A 17,700-nucleotide genomic window follows, 5' to 3' on the forward strand; every position below is an offset into this window, starting at 1 on the left:
GTCTCTCTGTCTGTCTCTCTGTTTCCCCTGTCTGTCTCTCTGTTTGTCTCTCTGTTTCCCCTGCTGTCTCTCTGTTTCCCCTCCTGTCTCTCTGTTTCCCCTGCTGTCTCTCTGTCTGTCTCTCTGTTTCCCCTGCTGTCTCTCTGTCTGTCTTTCTGTTTCCCCTGCTGTCTCTCTGTCTGTCTCTCTGTTTCCCCTGTCTGTCTCTCTGTCTGTCTCTCTGTTTCCCCTGCTGTCTCTCTGTTTTCCCCTGCTGTCTCTCTGTTTCCCCTGCTGTCTCTCTGTCTGTCTCTCTGTTTCCCCTGCTGTCTCTCTGTCTGTCTCTCTGTTTCCCCTGCTGTCTCTCTGCCTGTCTCTCTGCCTGTCTCTCTGCCTGTCTCTCTCTCTGTTTCCCCTCCCTGTCTCTCTGCCTGTTGTCTCTCTGTGTGTCTCTCTGTTTCCCCTCCCTGTCTCTCTGTCTGTCTCTCTGTTTCCCCTGCTGTCTCTCTGCCTGTCTCTCTTTTTCCCCTGCTGTCTCTCTGTCTGTCTCTCTGTTTCCCTGTCTGTCTCTCTGTCTGTCTCTCTGTTTCCCCTGTCTGTCTCTCTGTTTCCCCTGATGTCTCTCTTTCTGTCTCTCTGTTTCCCCTGTCTGTCTCTCTGTCTGTCTGTTTCCCCTGCTGTCTCTATGTTTCCCCTGCTGTCTCTCTGTCTGTCTCTCTGTTTCCCCTGTCTGTCTCTCTGTTTGTCTCTCTGTTTCCCCTGCTGTCTCTCTGTTTCCCCTCCTGTCTCTCTGTTTCCCCTGCTGTCTCTCTGTCTGTCTCTCTGTTTCCCCTGCTGTCTCTCTGTCTGTCTCTCTGTTTCCCCTGCTGTCTCTCTGTCTGTCTCTCTGTTTCCCCTGTCTGTCTCTCTGTCTGTCTCTCTGTTTCCCCTGCTGTCTCTCTGTCTGTCTCTCTGTTTCCCCTGTCTGTCTCTCTGTCTGTCTCTCTGTTTCCCCTGTCTGTCTCTCTGTTTCCCCTGCTGTCTCTCTGCCTGTCTCTCTGTTTCCCCTGCTGTCTCTCTTTCTGTCTCTCTGTTTCCCCTGCTTTCTCTCTGTCTGTCTCTCTGTTTCCCCTGTCTGTCTCTCTGTCTGTCTCTCTGTTTCCCCTCCTGTCTCTCTGTTTCCCCTGTCTGTCTCTCTGTCTCTCTGTTTCCCCTGTCTGTCTGTCTGTTTCCCCTGTCTGTCTCTCTGTCTGTCTCTCTGTTTCCCCTGCTGTCTCTCTGTTTCCCCTGTCTGTCTCTCTCTTTCCCCTGTCTGTCTCTCTCTTTCCCCTGTCTGTCTCTCTGTCTGTCTCTCTGTTTCCCCTGTCTGTCTCTCTGTCTCTCTGTTTCCCCTGTCTGTTTCCCCTGTCTGTCTCTCTGTCTGTCTCTCTGTTTCCCCTGTCTGTCTCTCTGTTTCCCCTGTCTGTCTCTCTGTCTGTCTTTCTGTTTCCCCTGCTGTCTCTCTGTTTCCCCTGTCTGTTTCCCCTGTCTGTCTCTCTGTTTCCCCTCCTGTCTCTCTGTTTCCCCTGTCTGTCTCTCTGTCTGTCTCTCTGTTTCCCCTGCTGTCTCTCTGTCTGTCTCTCTGTTTCCCCTCCTGTCTCTCTGTTTCCCCTGCTGTCTCCCTGTCTGTCTCTCTGTTTCCCCTGCTGTCTCCCTGTCTGTCTCTCTGTTTCCCCTGTCTGTTTCCCCTGTCTGTCTCTCTGTCTGTCTCTCTGTTTCCCCTGTCTGTCTCTCTGTTTCCCCTGCTGTCTCTCTGCCTGTCTCTCTGTTTCCCCTGCTGTCTCTCTTTCTGTCTCTCTGTTTCCCCTGCTGTCTCTCTGTCTGTCTCTCTGTTTCCCCTGTCTGTCTCTCTGTTTCCCCTGCTGTCTCTCTGCCTGTCTCTCTGTTTCCCCTGTCTGTCTCTCTGTTTCCCCTGCTGTCTCTCTGCCTGTCTCTCTGTTTCCCCTGCTGTCTCTCTTTCTGTCTCTCTGTTTCCCCTGCTGTCTCTCTGTCTGTCTCTCTGTTTCCCCTGTCTGTCTCTCTGTCTGTCTCTCTGTTTCCCCTGCTGTCTCTCTGTTTCCCCTCCTGTCTCTCTGTTTCCCCTGTCTGTCTCTCTGTCTGTCTCTCTGTTTCCCCTGCTGTCTCTCTTTTTCCCCTGTCTGTCTCTCTGTTTCCCCTGTCTGTCTCTCTGTCTCTCTGTTTCCCCTGTCTGTTTCCCCTGTCTGTCTCTCTGTCTGTCTCTCTGTTTCCCCTGTCTGTTTCCCCTGTCTGTCTCTCTGTCTGTCTCTCTGTTTCCCCTGTCTGTCTCTCTGTCTGTCTCTCTGTTTCCCCTGCTGTCTCTCTGTCTCTCTGTTTCCCCTGTCTTTTTCCCCTGTCTGTCTCTCTGTCTGTCTCTCTGTTTCCCCTCCTGTCTCTCTGTTTCCCCTGTCTGTCTCTCTGTCTGTCTCTCTGTTTCCCCTCCTGTCTCTCTGTTTCCCCTGCTGTCTCTCTGTCTGTCTCTCTGTTTCCCCTCCTGTCTCTCTGTTTCCCCTGCTGTCTCTCTTTCTGTCTCTCTGTTTCCCCTCTTGTCTCTCTGTTTCCCCTGCTGTCTCTCTGTTTCCCCTCCTGTCTCTGTGTTTCCCCTGCTGTCTCTCTGTTTCCCCTCCTGTCTCTCTGTTTCCCCTGCTGTCTCTCTGTTTCCCCTCCTGTCTCTCTGTTTCCCTGCTGTCTCTCTGTCTGTCTCTCTGTTTCCCCTGCTGTCTCTCTGTTTCCCCTGCTGTCTCTCTGTTTCCCCTCCTGTCTCTCTGTTTCCCCTGCTGTCTCTCTGTCTGTCTCTCTGTTTCCCCTGCTGTCTCTCTGTCTGTCTCTCTGTTTCCCCTGCTGTCTCTCTGTTTCCCCTGCTGTCTCTCTGTCTGTATCTCTTTTTCCCCTGCTGTCTCTCTGTTTCCCCTGCTGTCTCTCTGTGTGTCTCTCTGTTTCCCCTGCTGTCTCTCTGTTTGTCTCTCTGTTTCCCCTTCTGTCTCTCTGTCTGTCTCTCTGTTTCCCCTGCTGTCTCTCTGTTTCCCCTGCTGTCTCTATGTTTCCACTGCTGTGTCTCTCTGTTTCGCCTGCTGTCTCTCTGTCTGTCTCTCTGTTTCCCCTGTCTGGCTCTCTGTCTGTCTCTCTGTTTCCCCTGCTGTCTCTCTGTCTGTCTCTCTGTTTCCCCTGCTGTCTCTCTTTTTCCCCTGCTGTCTCTCTGTTTCCCCTGCTGTCTCTCTGTCTGTCTCTCTGTTTCCCCTGCTGTCTCTCTGTTTCCCCTGCTGTCTCTCTGTTTCCCCTGCTGTCTCTCTTTCTGTCTCTCTGTTTCCCCTGCTGTCTCTATGTTTCCCCTGCTGTCTCTCTGTCTGTCTCTCTGTTTCCCCTGCTGTCTCTCTTTTTCCCCTGCTGTCTCTCTGTCTGTCTCTCTGTTTCCCCTGTCTGTCTCTCTGTTTCCCCTGTCTGTTTCCCCTGTCTGTCTCTCTGTCTGTCTCTCTGTTTCCCCTGCTGTCTCTCTTTTTCCCCTGCTGTCTCTCTGTCTGTCTCTATGTTTCCCCTGCTGTCTCTGTCTGTCTCTCTGTTTCCCCTGCTGTCTCTCTTTTTCCCCTGCTGTCTCTCTGTCTGTCTTTCTGTTTCCCCTGCTGTCTCTCTGTCTGTCTCTCTGTTTCCCCTGCGGTCTCTCTGTTTCCCCTGCTGTCTCTCTGTCTGTCTCTCTGTTTCCCCTGCTGTCTCTCTGTTTCCCCTGCTGTCTCTCTGTCTGTCTCTCTGTTTCCCCTGCTGTCTCTCTGTCTGTCTCTCTGTTTCCCCTGCTGTCTCTCTGTCTGTCTCTCTGTTTCCCCTGCTGTCTCTATGTTTCCCCTGCTGTCTCTCTGTCTGTCTCTCTGTTTCCCCTGCTGTCTCTATGTTTCCCCTGCTGTCTCTCTGTCTGTCTCTCTGTTTCCCCTGCTGTCTCTATGTTTCCCCTGCTGTCTCTCTGTCTGTCTCTCTGTTTCCCCTGCTGTCTCTCTGTCTGTCTCTCTGTTCCCCTGATCTGGATGCAGTCCAGTGTCTTGCATTTGGTCTGTCTCCTGCTTTACTTTCACCAAACCCTGACAATATTTTCCGTGTGTATTGTAGCTCAATCTTATGGTTGTAAACATTTTGTTCTGGCATCTCCTTTAGACGAAGGTATGTTGGATCCACAGAGAGTTTATTTATTATAAATTAGAAAACCTGTCAGCGTTTTTCATGAATTGACATTGTTTGAACCTTTTTTATTGTTTTGTTGGAAAAGTCCACCGGAGTGCAGCCAACAGATGGATAATCCATATTTCTCTGTGTGCTTTCTCCTCCGCTGACTCCAGATGGCTTCATCAGTAGCTTCATAGTAGCTTCATCAGTAGCTTCATCAGTAGCTTCATAGTAGCTTCATCAGTAGCTTCATCAGTAACTTCATAGTAGCTTCATCAGTAGCTTCATCAGTAGCTTCATCAGTAACTTCATAGTAGCTTCATCAGTAGCTTCATAGTAGCTTCATCAGTAGCTTCATCAGTAGCTTCATCAGTAGCTTCATCAGTAACTTCATAGTAGCTTCATAGTAGCTTCATCAGTAGCTTCATAGTAGCTTCATAGTAGCTTCATAGTAGCTTCATCAGTAACTTCATAGTAGCTTCATAGTAGCTTCATCAGTAGCTTCATCAGTAGCTTCATAGTAGCTTCATCAGTAGCTTCATAGTAGCTTCATCAGTAGCTTCATCAGTAGCTTCATAGTAGCTTCATCAGTAGTTTCATAGTAGCTTCATCAGTAGCTTCATAGTAGCTTCATCAGTAGCTTCATAGTAGCTTCATCAGTAGCTTCATAGTAGCTTCATCAGTAGCTTCATAGTAGCTTCATAGTAGCTTCATCAGTAGCTTCATAGTAGCTTCATCAGTAGCTTCATCAGTAGCTTCATCAGTAGCTTCATAGTAGCTTCATCAGTAGCTTCATAGTAGCTTCATAGTAGCTTCATCAGTAGCTTCATAGTAGCTTCATCAGTAGCTTCATAGTAGCTTCATCAGTAGCTTCATCAGTAGCTTCATAGTAGCTTCATAGTAGCTTCATCAGTAGCTTCATAGTAGCTTCATCAGTAGCTTCATAGTAGCTTCATAGTAGCTTCATCAGTAGTTTCATAGTAGCTTCATCAGTAGCTTCATCAGTAGCTTCATAGTAGCTTCATCAGTAGCTTCATCAGTAGCTTCATCAGTAGCTTCATAGTAGCTTCATCAGTAGTTTCATCAGTAGCTTCATCAGTAGCTTCATCAGTAGCTTCATAGTAGCTTCATCAGTAGTTTCATCAGTAGCTTCATAGTAGCTTCATCAGTAGTTTCATCAGTAGCTTCATCAGTAGCTTCATCAGTAGTTTCATCAGTAGCTTCATCAGTAGCTTCATAGTAGCTTCATCAGTAGTTTCATCAGTAGCTTCATCAGTAGTTTCATCAGTAGCTTCATAGTAGCTTCATAGTAGCTTCATCAGTAGTTTCATCAGTAGCTTCATAGTAGCTTCATCAGTAGCTTCATCAGTAGCTTCATAGTAGCTTCATAGTAGCTTCATCAGTAGCTTCATCAGTAACTTCATAGTAGCTTCATCAGTAGCTTCATCAGTAGCTTCATCAGTAGCTTCATCAGTAACTTCATAGTAGCTTCATCAGTAGCTTCATCAGTAGCTTCATCAGTAGCTTCATAGTAGCTTCATCAGTAGCTTCATAGTAGCTTCATCAGTAGCTTCATCAATAGCTTCATCAGTAGCTTCATCAGTAGCTTCATCAATAGCTTCATAGTAGCTTCATCAGTAGCTTCATCAGTAGTTTCATCAGTAGCTTCATAGTAGCTTCATCAGTAGTTTCATCAGTAGCTTCATCAGTAGCTTCATCAGTAGTTTCATCAGTAGCTTCATCAGTAGCTTCATCAGTAGCTTCATCAGTAGTTTCATCAGTAGCTTCATCAGTAGCTTCATCAGTAGCTTCATAGTAGCTTCATCAGTAGCTTCATCAGTAACTTCATAGTAGCTTCATAGTATCTTCATCAGTAACTTCATAGTAGCTTCATAGTAGCTTCATAGTAGCTTCATCAGTAGCTTCATCAATAGCTTCATCAGTAGCTTCATCAGTAGCTTCATCAATAGCTTCATAGTAGCTTCATCAGTAGCTTCATCAGTAGCGTCATAGTAGCTTCATCAGTAGCTTCATCAGTAGCTTCATCAATAGCTTCATAGTAGCTTCATCAGTAGCTTCATCAGTAGCTTCATCAGTAGCGTCATAGTAGCTTCATCAGTAGCGTCATAGTAGCTTCATCAGTAGCTTCATCAATAGCTTCATAGTAGCTTCATCAGTAGCTTCATCAGTAGCGTCATAGTAGCTTCATCAGTAGCTTCATCAATAGCTTCATAGTAGCTTCATCAGTAGCTTCATCAATAGCTTCATCAGTAGCGTCATCGTAGCTTCATCAGTAGCTTCATCAGTAGCTTCATAGTAGCTTCATCAGTAGCTTCATCAGTAGCTTCATCAGTAGCGTCATAGTAGCTTCATCAGTAGCTTCATCAGTAGCTTCATCAGTAGCTTCATCAGTAGCGTCATAGTAGCTTCATCAGTAGCTTCATCAATAGCTTCATAGTAGCTTCATCAGTAGCTTCATCAATAGCTTCATCAGTAGCGTCATCGTAGCTTCATCAGTAGCTTCATCAGTAGCTTCATCAGTAGCTTCATAGTAGCTTCATCAGTAGCTTCATAGTAGCTTCATCAGTAGCTTCATAGTAGCTTCATCAGTAGCTTCATCAGTAGCTTCATCAGTAGCGTCATAGTAGCTTCATCAGTAGCTTCATCAATAGCTTCATAGTAGCTTCATCAGTAGCTTCATCAATAGCTTCATCAGTAGCGTCATCGTAGCTTCATCAGTAGCTTCATCAGTAGCTTCATCAGTAGCTTCATAGTAGCTTCATCAGTAGCTTCATAGTAGCTTCATCAGTAGCTTCATAGTAGCTTCATCAGTAGCTTCATCAGTAGCTTCATAGTAGTTTCATCAGTAGTTTCATCAGTAGCTTCATCAGTAGCTTCATCAATAGCTTCATCAGTAGCGTCATCGTAGCTTCATCAGTAGCTTCATCAGTAGCTTCATCAGTAGCTTCATCAGTAGCTTCATAGTAGCTTCATCAGTAGCTTCATAGTAGCTTCATCAGTAGTTTCATCAGTAGTTTCATCAGTAGCTTCATAGTAGTTTCATCAGTAGTTTCATCAGTAGCTTCATCAGTAGCTTCATAGTAGCTTCATCAGTAGTTTCATCAGTAGCTTCATCAGTAGCTTCATCAGTAGCTTCATCAGTAGCTTCATCAGTAGCTTCATCAGTAGCTTCATAGTAGCTTCATCAGTAGCTTCATAGTAGCTTCATCAGTAGCTTCATCAGTAGCTTCATCAGTAGCTGTTGTAGTGCAGTAAAAAGTACAGCATTTCCCTTCCAGTGGTCTTTGGGTCCCCGCTGGCCTGCAGGACCCACAGAAACATCCAGCTGGAGTTTAACATTTGAATTCTCTGTGGGAGTTTAGTTTTAGAAAAGCTTTAAAAAAACTGCTGGAACTGACTGAAGGAGGGCAAACTTTTTAAAACTGCTTCCATACGTTTTCAAAACTCAACACAATTCCCAAAACTGCCCACACAGAATGCAAAATGCCTCATACGTCCTTCAAAATGAAACACTGCATTTACCAAAAATAGGTCTAAATCTTCATTTGTGCAACAGGTAAGGCACATATAGGTGCTCAGCTGGGCCGGTCTGCTTAATGTAAACGGTAGTAAAGTGTCGTGTATTAGTGTGTTCTCTCTGTGGCGTGTGATGTAATGCCTACTTGATTGTTCTGCCAACTAATTTCAATACGGGGACAAATAAAGAGATTGATTGCATTCCAAAAGCCAGAAATATCCCAAAATGAAGCACTGGCATCAGATAAACACTTTTTTCATTGTAGTAAGTTAGTGGATAAACCACGCACACACTGTTGTTCTAGAGCTCTTCTGTCTTTAACATAAATGTTCCGTATTTGCAAGGCGTCTTTTCGACCAGGGGCAATTCAGGGTTCAGCATCTTGCCCAAGATTTTTAGAGGGGCAACAAAATCGAGCGTCATTCGCAGTGAGCCTGCATATGAAGTTAGCATAAGAGTCCTCTGTTATGTTGAGACTGAAGTGAGTACTGAATTAAATACTGACAGAATCCCTTAAATTTAGCTAAAGCACTCTCAGATAGACATCTAGTGCAGGAGTTACTGCCTGATGGAGAGTAGTCCAGTAATAACTGTACGCAATTGAGTTTACAGTTGAGGTTTGAAGTAATTCTTAAGCTTCTGGCAGGTACCATGCAACTCCTACTATATGTGTGCAGGGAATGGGGCATAAAACTATTTTAATCTTTGTGCATGTGCTGTGTTGCAGGGCCATCATGGAACACAAGGAGCTGTTGAAGGTACCGTGGGACTGGCAAATAGGTGAGCATGCGCACATGCGCACACACATGTGTGTTTGCAGGTCTTTTCTACGTTGGTTTTAGTGCCTTCATGTTCGGCCTGTACAGCTTCATGCCGGTGGTGATAAAGAGAAGTGCCACCTCAGTCAATCTCTCTCTGCTCACAGCTGACCTGTACAGCCTCTTCTGTGGCCTCTTCCTCTCTCACTATAAGGTAAAAACAAAATATTTTTCTATTTTTTTCTCTGGACAGCACATATTAATCAACGTTACTGTAAGTGTGCCAGTGTTAGCCTGCTGGCAAATTTTCAACTGCAATCCTTCGGCAAGATGTTAAAAGGTTTCAAAACAAACTGCCAAGAAGCATTGTTTTCCTGAATCACTGTCAAAACTGTTGCATTGTGGGTAATGAAGGTGCCAGGTTTTGACAAGGTAGAACAATGTGTAGATGCGTGACAAATGAAAGAAGAAAGCAGTACGAAGGGTCTCAGTCTGCAGTCAGGCCATCACGAGCCTCCAGAATATCTCCAGTACCCCAACCAGATATATATAGTGGTCACATTATGTGCATATGTTCACTCGCCCATACTTCACTTGAGAAAAAAAACTTGGTAGTCTATTACATTAGAAGTCGCGGTGGAGCAGGCAAAGCAACAGTGAACACACAGAGTTCAGATGTTGGTTTCGGTTGTTTGAAAAGCTACTTTATTAACAAGCTGGCGTGCGGCTCACCTGCTGCCCTGATAACAGATCACGGGTGGAAAATACGGCAAAAAGATGAGTTCTGTGTCCTTTAGGCAAGTTTATAGAACATACCGCGATGCGGGCTCAATGTTGTGATGTCACTATGGACGATGGCATCGTCTGTTGGACCAACCTACTGCTCAGTTCTGCACCGAGCTTCTGTGTCTGATGTTTCTCAAGTTTTGAGAACCCGCTCTATCTCCTGAGCCACAGCCGCACTTTAATAGGCTAACGTGTATTTCCAGACAGCGTTGTAGAGTGAAAGTGATCTGCGGAGAGGCTGTAGAGAACACTGTGAACACCGGTGCAACGATGAAACAGTAAATATTTATTTGGCAAAACTTTACAGTTGTAACAGCAGCAGACAAGAAAAAGAAACCAGACACATAAATGAACCCTTATTTTACAACACTGCTGAAATAACGATAGACTGATGCAACCTGTTCTAATGTCTGAAGGTTCAAAATATGGCTGCTAATGTAAAGCTACTCAGGTTGGGCGGGACTCTGAGTCCAGCTTATGTCAGGGTCAACCTGTGGCTGATCACATGACCGATAAGTGTGGCCCTGATCTCATCACAGATGGCTCTCCTTCCTCCTCCTCCTCCTCCTCCCCTTGCTCTCCATTGTTTAAAACAGGTAATCTGACCATTGACCTCCTGACCCCCGGTATCAACGCCACGACGACTTCAAGACTCCCGTCACAAGACGGCGAGTTGTGTAATGTGAACGGCACGGCCGCCGGCCGACGCTGAACGTGGTGTCGTCTGCACATGTGAGGAGCGGCTGTGTGACCTGGTGAATGAGTGTAGCATTTTCATTGGTTGTGTTTGGAAAACAAGTCACTTCCTGTTAGATTTTTGGGTCTTGGGTAGAGAGTCGTGTGCCGTGTTTTCTGTGACTGAAAAGTGAGCGAGCGGCTGAGAAAGAGCTCGTGGTTTTGCTCTTTGAGTGAGAGCTTTCAGAAATCGTGTGACATGTAAAGGTTCTGTTGTAAAAAAACGTAAATGGCTCCTTTAGTTGTGGAAGGTAACGAAGTACATTTACTCCTTTGCTGTACTTAAGTACATGTTTGATGATTTTCTACATTTTCAGGTTAAAATGCACACAAACATGAAGAGCTTTTAAAAAGTCAAGGAAAACAAATGAAACGTTTGTAAAATACTTCAAAGTACTGACGGCCAGCAAAATGAAGTAATAATACACTGCGAGGTCATTTTTCTGCATTATGAGTACTTGTACTTGTTATACTGCTATATTTCACTGAAAAAATGGTACTTTTACTCGTTTCTTTCTTTTTACTCTTTAAACTAAATGTTATCTCTGCACTGAAGTATATGAAAATAAACTATACTACTAACAATGTTACTTAGTTTTGCTTTACTCCAAAGTACTTTATCTGTGTTTTTATGAGGTACCATATTCTGTACATGAAGCTAAGATTATCATTATAATGTTCAGGTGTTTAACGAATCGCTGATTATCCAGCTTGAATTGTTTTGTTGGTTTGTTGCTTCTCACGCTGTAAAAGGATCAGTGGCTGTGGATGGATGATGGATGATTGACAGCTGAGTAACTGAGTGGCCTTCAGCAGAGCCCGGCTGAGAGGGATTTAATAAATAAAGGAGTGGAAGCTGTAAACAGAGTTTGTTCCTGTGTTGTTCCAGCAGGGGGGGGTTGACTGACAGGGACAGCCTCTGCCTCCTTTTGGTCAGCAGCTATTTAATGACTCGGGGACTGTTGTCACTTTCACACACAAACTTCTGCTCTTTAGCTCTTTTAACTGATCCGACGCTCTGATGAGTTTTCAGCGATCGGCCCTCGGTCCGGCACAGATCGGTCCAAATCAAGGCTGGATCAGCTGTGACGGGGGGACTGACAGGGTGGAGGTTGCATAAATGGCTGCCATGTCCCGTCATGCCCCCCTGGGTGTCCCACCGGCCAATGGGGAGCGTCGGTGAGGTGATGATGCAGGTTGTCCCCCCTGGTATAAAGACCTAAACCACCATCTGGGCCCTCCTGAGCAGTTGGAGCATTCCCAGCCTCGCCTCGGGTGGAGGGACTGCACGGAGGGAAAACAGAACTACACGGCCTCTCACTGTGTAGTTTTGTTTTTATCGGGGGGGATACTTCGAGGCTCGACCGTTCTCATCTTGGATATTTCTAGAAAAATCTTTCTGGATAAGGAGACTGTTGCTGGTCCGAGCCGCCCGGGCGTCGTCCCATCAGTCTGAGGCACTCTTGTGGAAACAAGTGAGTAACGTCATGTTCTGCGCTCAGCTGCCTCATGTGGGTTACAGGGACGGGTCAGAGAGGGGAATCTGGACTTTTGGTGAGCTCTCTTTGTGTTTGACATATTTTCTGGTGAACTTGGAAGCGGCCGCGTGCAGCAAACTGTGCGGCGATCTGAGGAAGGCCAAGAATAGCCGCTGATAGCATGAGAGTGGACTGTCAGCTGGGCGGCTGATGGCTTTTTAAGGGAATCAGCAGCAGGGCTATCAGTTGCACCTCCAGCTATGTGCCACATGGTGGCTGTCAATCAAACTGCATGGGGCCAGGGTGGGGGGGCGGAGGGGGGTATTTTTGGCCACTGCCATATCTGTCGCTCAGAGTCTGATCTGTAAATATCAGCTGAGTTTATCCAGTTTGTTCCAACAGGCCGTCTGAGTTCTGAGGTTAGTGAGGATTGATTGTTGATTGGTCGATCGGTGTGATCAGCTCGGGGCTGATGGTTGTCACTACAGAGAGAATGTGAGAAACTCTTCACCTCTAATCAGCTTACGGCACTGACCCCCCCCCCCCCAGCTGTTCTGACGGGGCGTTCAAAGACCTCCAACAGTAAAATAAATCCCTGTTAACTCCTGAAGAAATATATTCAACACTTTTTCAATGTAAAGCCCTCGTCCTTTGAGACGAACTTTGAAATCTCCACCTCAAACAGCCGATCAGGATCAGGACCAGGATCAGGATCAGGATCTGGCCGGTCCCCCCTGGATCAGCTGCACTTTGTGTTATACCTTACAGTAAATATAGGAAATCAATAAGGCTCATCGCTGCGTTGTTCTTGTCATTTAAATTTTAACGTTTGGACCAAAGTTTAATTATTAAGTGTAAAAAGTCATGATTTCTTCAATTACAGCAGCGTTACTGTGAAACATGAAGCTTATCTGGACAGGATGCTGCTGTAAATACATTTTTATAAACATCTTCTATTTACATATTATTTATGGAAGGATTTCTTAAGATTATTAAATTATTCATTTGAGGCTGTTATTTGTAATCAAGTTTCTGTTTCCTCATCAATACTTTCATTTATGTCTGAATTTATTTCCCATGTTTCTTCACTTGTTCAGCATTAAAAAAAAGTTTGTCGCAGGTTCACTTCAGGCTGTTCATCCAATCACGGAGAAGTCCCACTGGTGACATCACTAGTTAAGTTACCTTTTAACCAACGCGTTTTTACAGACATTTAAAACAGAATTAAAGAAGTTTCATTAAAATAAACGGGTAAGAGTTAGTTTCATTAATAATTAAGCCTCAGGGGGAAACCTGCTGTATGTTACCGTCAGGGGGAAACCTTGTATCTCCCTGCTCTTAGATCACGAGATGATTTCACTCACTCTCTTTTCAAGACTTCATATAAACGTACCGACGTGATTACTCATTAAAAACTCTGTCAGACATGTTGGGGATAGAAGCTTTTTACCTGACAGCAGCCATGTTTCACCTCCTGTTGGATCTAATAATGAGTCTGCAGTAAAGTATGTGCAGTACTGCAGTACTGCAGCAGTTACTGTAGTTCCTGCAGTAAGCAAAGCACCTGCTGCTGCTGTGAGATCAGCTGTCTGCAGCTTCATCACTGAAGAACATTAACAAGGAAATGATCCAGTAACCTGCAGATTATATTCTGGATTCACTGAGTCAGCATTTGGGCTATAAAATGTCAGAAACCAATAAAACAGCTCACAGTTCCTCAGAGTCAAAGTGTTTAAATGTCTCGACACAAAAATCTTTAGCAGAAAAATAAAATCAACCTCTGGAGTTCATTTATATTTTATTTATATTCACAAAATTAGAAGAAGTTTACAAGAAAATCTCAACAATATCAAAAAACTCACTGTGAAATGTTACATTCAAATAAAGTCAAATTAACAACAACAGTATTTGAGGGTTTAAGAGGAACTTTTACTGTGAGTCACTAGTTTTGGCTTCTGTACTGCTTTTCCTTCTTTCTGCACTGTACTTAAAATGTTGTTAATATCATTTTTGTCTATTTGTTATTTTTAAAGTAATTCTTTCAAATTAGATTATTTTGACAGGCATTTCTTCGCCTTATGTGAAGAACTTTAAAAAAGCGTCTGTGTTTTGATGATGATAAAAACAAATATTAATTTAAAATCCAGTTTTAATCGAAACCTGATTCGATTAAAACTGGATAATATTTATATTATATATAAATATATATATTTATATGATTAAAATTTAGATCAACAGACAAGTTAATAGTTACATATATTAAATCACGTGGGATTTGGTTGCACATGTTACAGAATGTGAAATAAACAAATATGCAATTTACACAAAGTAAAGTTAGTAAAATAGCTTTGTGTTTTAGAGTAAAATAAAAATTGGTGGACACGTTGGGAAACTTTATGCTGAAGATCAGTTATTGTGATGTTGAAGTTCGGGGCCTCGGGGGACCTTAAATTCTGTTTAGGGCCCCAAAATCTCTTCTCTGTTTACGTGTGAGGAAACAGTACGAAGCTTTCATGAATCCATGTTCAGACCCCGTTCTCTCTTTTTATATATCAAAGTATCAGAGGAAAGAATTGATTATTGCAAGTTTTAGAAACAACGGAATCAAAGTTTATTTTTAACTTCCTGATCTTCAGTAACTTCCTGCAGCAGCTGTAACAGAGTCGTAAAGTTTCCTCCCATGCCCCCCCCCACTGAATTACAGCCCAGGTCGACTCTCCACTGACAAACGACATAAACTATCCGAATGATGCATTTTATAAAGATTAACTTTTTTTAGGAGGAGCAGCTGAATTATAAACTTCATAGAAAAAGAAAATATCAGTAATAATAAGATATTTACACTTTTCATAACAACGTATTTCAGTAAAGCAACGTGTAACATTGAGTAAGAAACAATAAATAATAATCAGTAAACTTTTACTGCAAATTTACAAATACTATGAATGAAAACACAAATCCAACAAAAAGCTGAAAATCAATAAAGCTGCTGATTTTCATAAACAAACATTAAACATATTCTTTAAGTTTGGTTATTACAACAACAGAGTTGTTGAACAGTAAACTTCTCTCTCAGATATTTCATGAATAACTATCCATCATATTGCAAATTTATCAAGTATGTGTGAAAATCAAGAAAAATCACGGTCAAGTAGACGAAACCTTTGTACTGCAGCTTCTTCAGTCAACATTACATACAGCGTGTATATATATATACTTTTGAAAGTGGTGTGAACAGCTGCGTGTGGTGTTAGTGCTGATAAAAACAGGCCGGCTGAGGCTAAATGCGGCTCCTGATCTGAGACTCCTGAGACTAAAGAGACTAAAGCCAGAAGGCTGGGGGGTTGCAGGAAGAGTCGAGTCCACTTTTATACTGTGGTCACATCAAGTTCACATAAATACCACAATCAGTCATTAGTTATTGATCCTCTACAGGCCTTAATGGGAGACCAGAAAGCAGCTGTTTGTATGAAGGAAATTGAAAGCTATATAAAGGATTTTAAGGAAATGAATGAATGAGGACTTCTTGTTTTATTGTTTTGAACCTGTTCTGATTATTTGTTATAGAATATTTGTTTTAACCAAATATTAGTTTGATCGCTTCGATCATGAGGGGTGTTTGCGGCCTTATTTTGTTTCTTTAGTTTTCTGTCGGCCTGTATTTGCAGAAGGTGTTCTGGTGTTTTCTGGACTGTAAACCTGCAGATGAGACTCTGTTTGGCTTCACCTGCTGCAGACTTGTTGCTCTTTTCTTCTTCTTCTTCTTCCTCTGATGACTCTAACACCCGGCTGACCTCCAGCTGCTGCTGTCTGTCATCTGCCCTCCAACAAGCCCCGCCCCCTGACATTTATAGCTCCGGCCTGGTTTCTGAAACTCAAACCTCTGCTGAGAGAAGCTGCAGGACACACTCAGCACATTTTCATCCAACTGCTTTTAAATGTGTACGTCAGTAAAAACCTGACGAATAAGAAGAGATGACAGAGGTTGATGGAAGCAGCTGGACATCTTCTGCTTCTTGTGTTTGTTGCAGCACTAACATGAACTGTACAGTGAGAAACACTGTTCACTCACCACATGATTGTAAAAGTTTGTGACCTTGACGTACGAACTTCAGCTGAAGTGTGTTTGCTTGGTTAGATACGTTTCTTTATCAGAGCTATCAGAAAGATTCTCATCTGAGCGATGATGTTATGAACCTCGGCTCTAAAAATGTCCATATGAGCTTTTTCTTTTGGTTGACACACCCTTCGGAGGGGTGAAATGATTAATCAGTGCTTTGAAAAGTGACTCACATGAGCGACTCACATGAGCGACTCTGATACGTGTCCTCCAGAGTTACGGTCTGGTTGTGTTTAGACAACTAAACCTACTTGGTTAGATTTAAAATGGTGGTCACGGTCGGTCTCCTGTGTCAGAGTCTTTGTTGACCCTTCATACACCTCGGTAAGAGATTCCACGTTTGCGTTGTCATAATCGATTTGACCCCGAGAGGTCGTGTGTCAGGAAAAAGTATGAATGAATAAGTGATGCTGCCGTTTCTTTACTGCCGAATGTTGAAGTTTCAGAGCACCGGAACAGTTTTTAGTCTCAGGGAAGCTCACTTTGTAGAGGGACCTTATTCTCATGGTTATGACTTCCTCTGAGTTGCAGTGTTTCTGATGCTGAGATATACTGATACTGGAGCCACTCAGATTAAACCAGACTTTCCAAACCCATGTAGAGCTGGACTCCCTTCAATTCAGTAAAAGGTCTTTATGCTGCTGCTTGGTGTTTCAGAGCTGCGACCCACTAACATTTATTTCTGTTTGTCTGCAGGGTGCCGACCACCATGACAACACAAGCACCGACGTTCACACAGCCGCTGCAGAGCGTCGTGGCACTAGAGGGTAGTGCCGCGACGTTCGAGGCTCAAGTTAGTGGTAAGAAACAAACCTGCTGTTCCCCTTTAGAAGAGTCTGATCATCTGTTTTTTTTTCAAGAGGGATATTTACCTTTAAACAGGTGACAACCGTTCAGCCAGTGAGAGTCCTTCACTGGTTCATTGACCAGAAAACCTCTCACAGTCAACTGTCAATGGTGCTTTCATAGACTTTCTGACATCTGAGATTTTGAAGTCGACTTAACTTTAATTAAGATGAAGGCGATAAAAAGTCAAAACTAAACTGACATGGACTGAGAAGTTAGGTGAATAATGATCGTCATGAAAGAAACAAACATTGAGCTCATGTTCTGATCTGAAATTTATTGAATTTTTCAACAACTTTAATCTTTGTTTTTCTTTCTACATGTTTGGCTCACATTTTCTGATATGTTAAATAAAACATCAGATATGTCACAATAATAATTTTTAACTTTTTTCAAAGTGTTCTGGAGGCCTCGTGTTCTTCCGGTTCTCTGACATCAGACCTGTCGGGTTCTTCTCTCCTCTGCAGGTTCTCCAGTTCCTGAGGTGAGCTGGTTCCGTGATGGCCAGGTTCTTTCCACCGCCGCTTTGCCCGGCGTTCAGATCTCGTTCAGCGAAGGCCGCGCTGTTCTGAGGATCCCCGCTGTGACCGCCGCACACAGCGGGAGATTTTCTGTCAGAGCCACCAACGGCGCTGGACAAGCCACGAGCACCGCCGAACTCCTGGTTACAGGTGAGAGCTCAGGTAGACTTTAATACAGAACTCCTGGTTAAAGGTTTTATATTCACTTTAAACTTTAAACCCAGATTTCTGGTATGTGTTTGGAGATTTGACAATAGAGACCCAAGAATGTCTACATCTCAAGTGAAACTTTCGGGGCTAATAACAACAACCTCTGTCTCTCTCTCATAAGGCTGGAGAATGTTTTTTGCCATCCAGGTTTTGCCATCCTCAAGACAATTTAGAAAAGACTGAAATTTGTTCAGTTTTTTGGGGAAATAGAGCTGCATGTCATCAGCATAGAAATTATATGGGATATATTTGGATTTTCCACAAACAGCCCAGTGAAACCATATACGTATTATGACAGTAAATTAGGGCCTAAGATGGAATCTTGGGGTACACCACAAGAGAACAGAGCAGCAACAGAAAGGTCCAACAAAATTAAAACATGATGGTTTTATGAGTCAAACTACAGGATTAAGTTAAAGTTGGAGAGAAAGATAGATTTAGAAAGTATTCCAATGAATTGATCACCCCCCTTCAGGACTCCCTCCAAACCCACTCCTCCATAACACATGTTCATGTGCAAGTAGGCCTTGTTAGAGGTGAGAACTAGCATGCTAATGTTTCCATTTAG

General features: G+C 43.7%; 1 protein-coding gene across 1 annotated transcript in view; it reads left to right on the plus strand.

Annotated features, from left to right (window-relative positions):
- Positions 1 to 11,217: 11,217 nt before the first annotated feature.
- The window catches only part of LOC119903609 (titin-like), a gene marked incomplete at its 3' end in the record, with an annotated part of 160,496 nt that continues 154,013 nt past the window's right edge, over positions 11,218 to 17,700 (plus strand). Inside the window, 3 exon segments of the mRNA XM_038719851.1 lie at positions 11,218 to 11,432; positions 16,252 to 16,355; positions 16,869 to 17,072. Coding sequence (XP_038575779.1) covers positions 16,265 to 16,355; positions 16,869 to 17,072 — 295 coding nt within the window.

The sequence above is a fragment of the Micropterus salmoides genome, unplaced genomic scaffold (assembly GCF_014851395.1).
Source record: "Micropterus salmoides isolate LMB-PRFRI ecotype aquatic unplaced genomic scaffold, ASM1485139v1 Ms_hic_scaffold_15, whole genome shotgun sequence".
Classification (NCBI taxonomy): domain Eukaryota; kingdom Metazoa; phylum Chordata; class Actinopteri; order Centrarchiformes; family Centrarchidae; genus Micropterus; species Micropterus salmoides.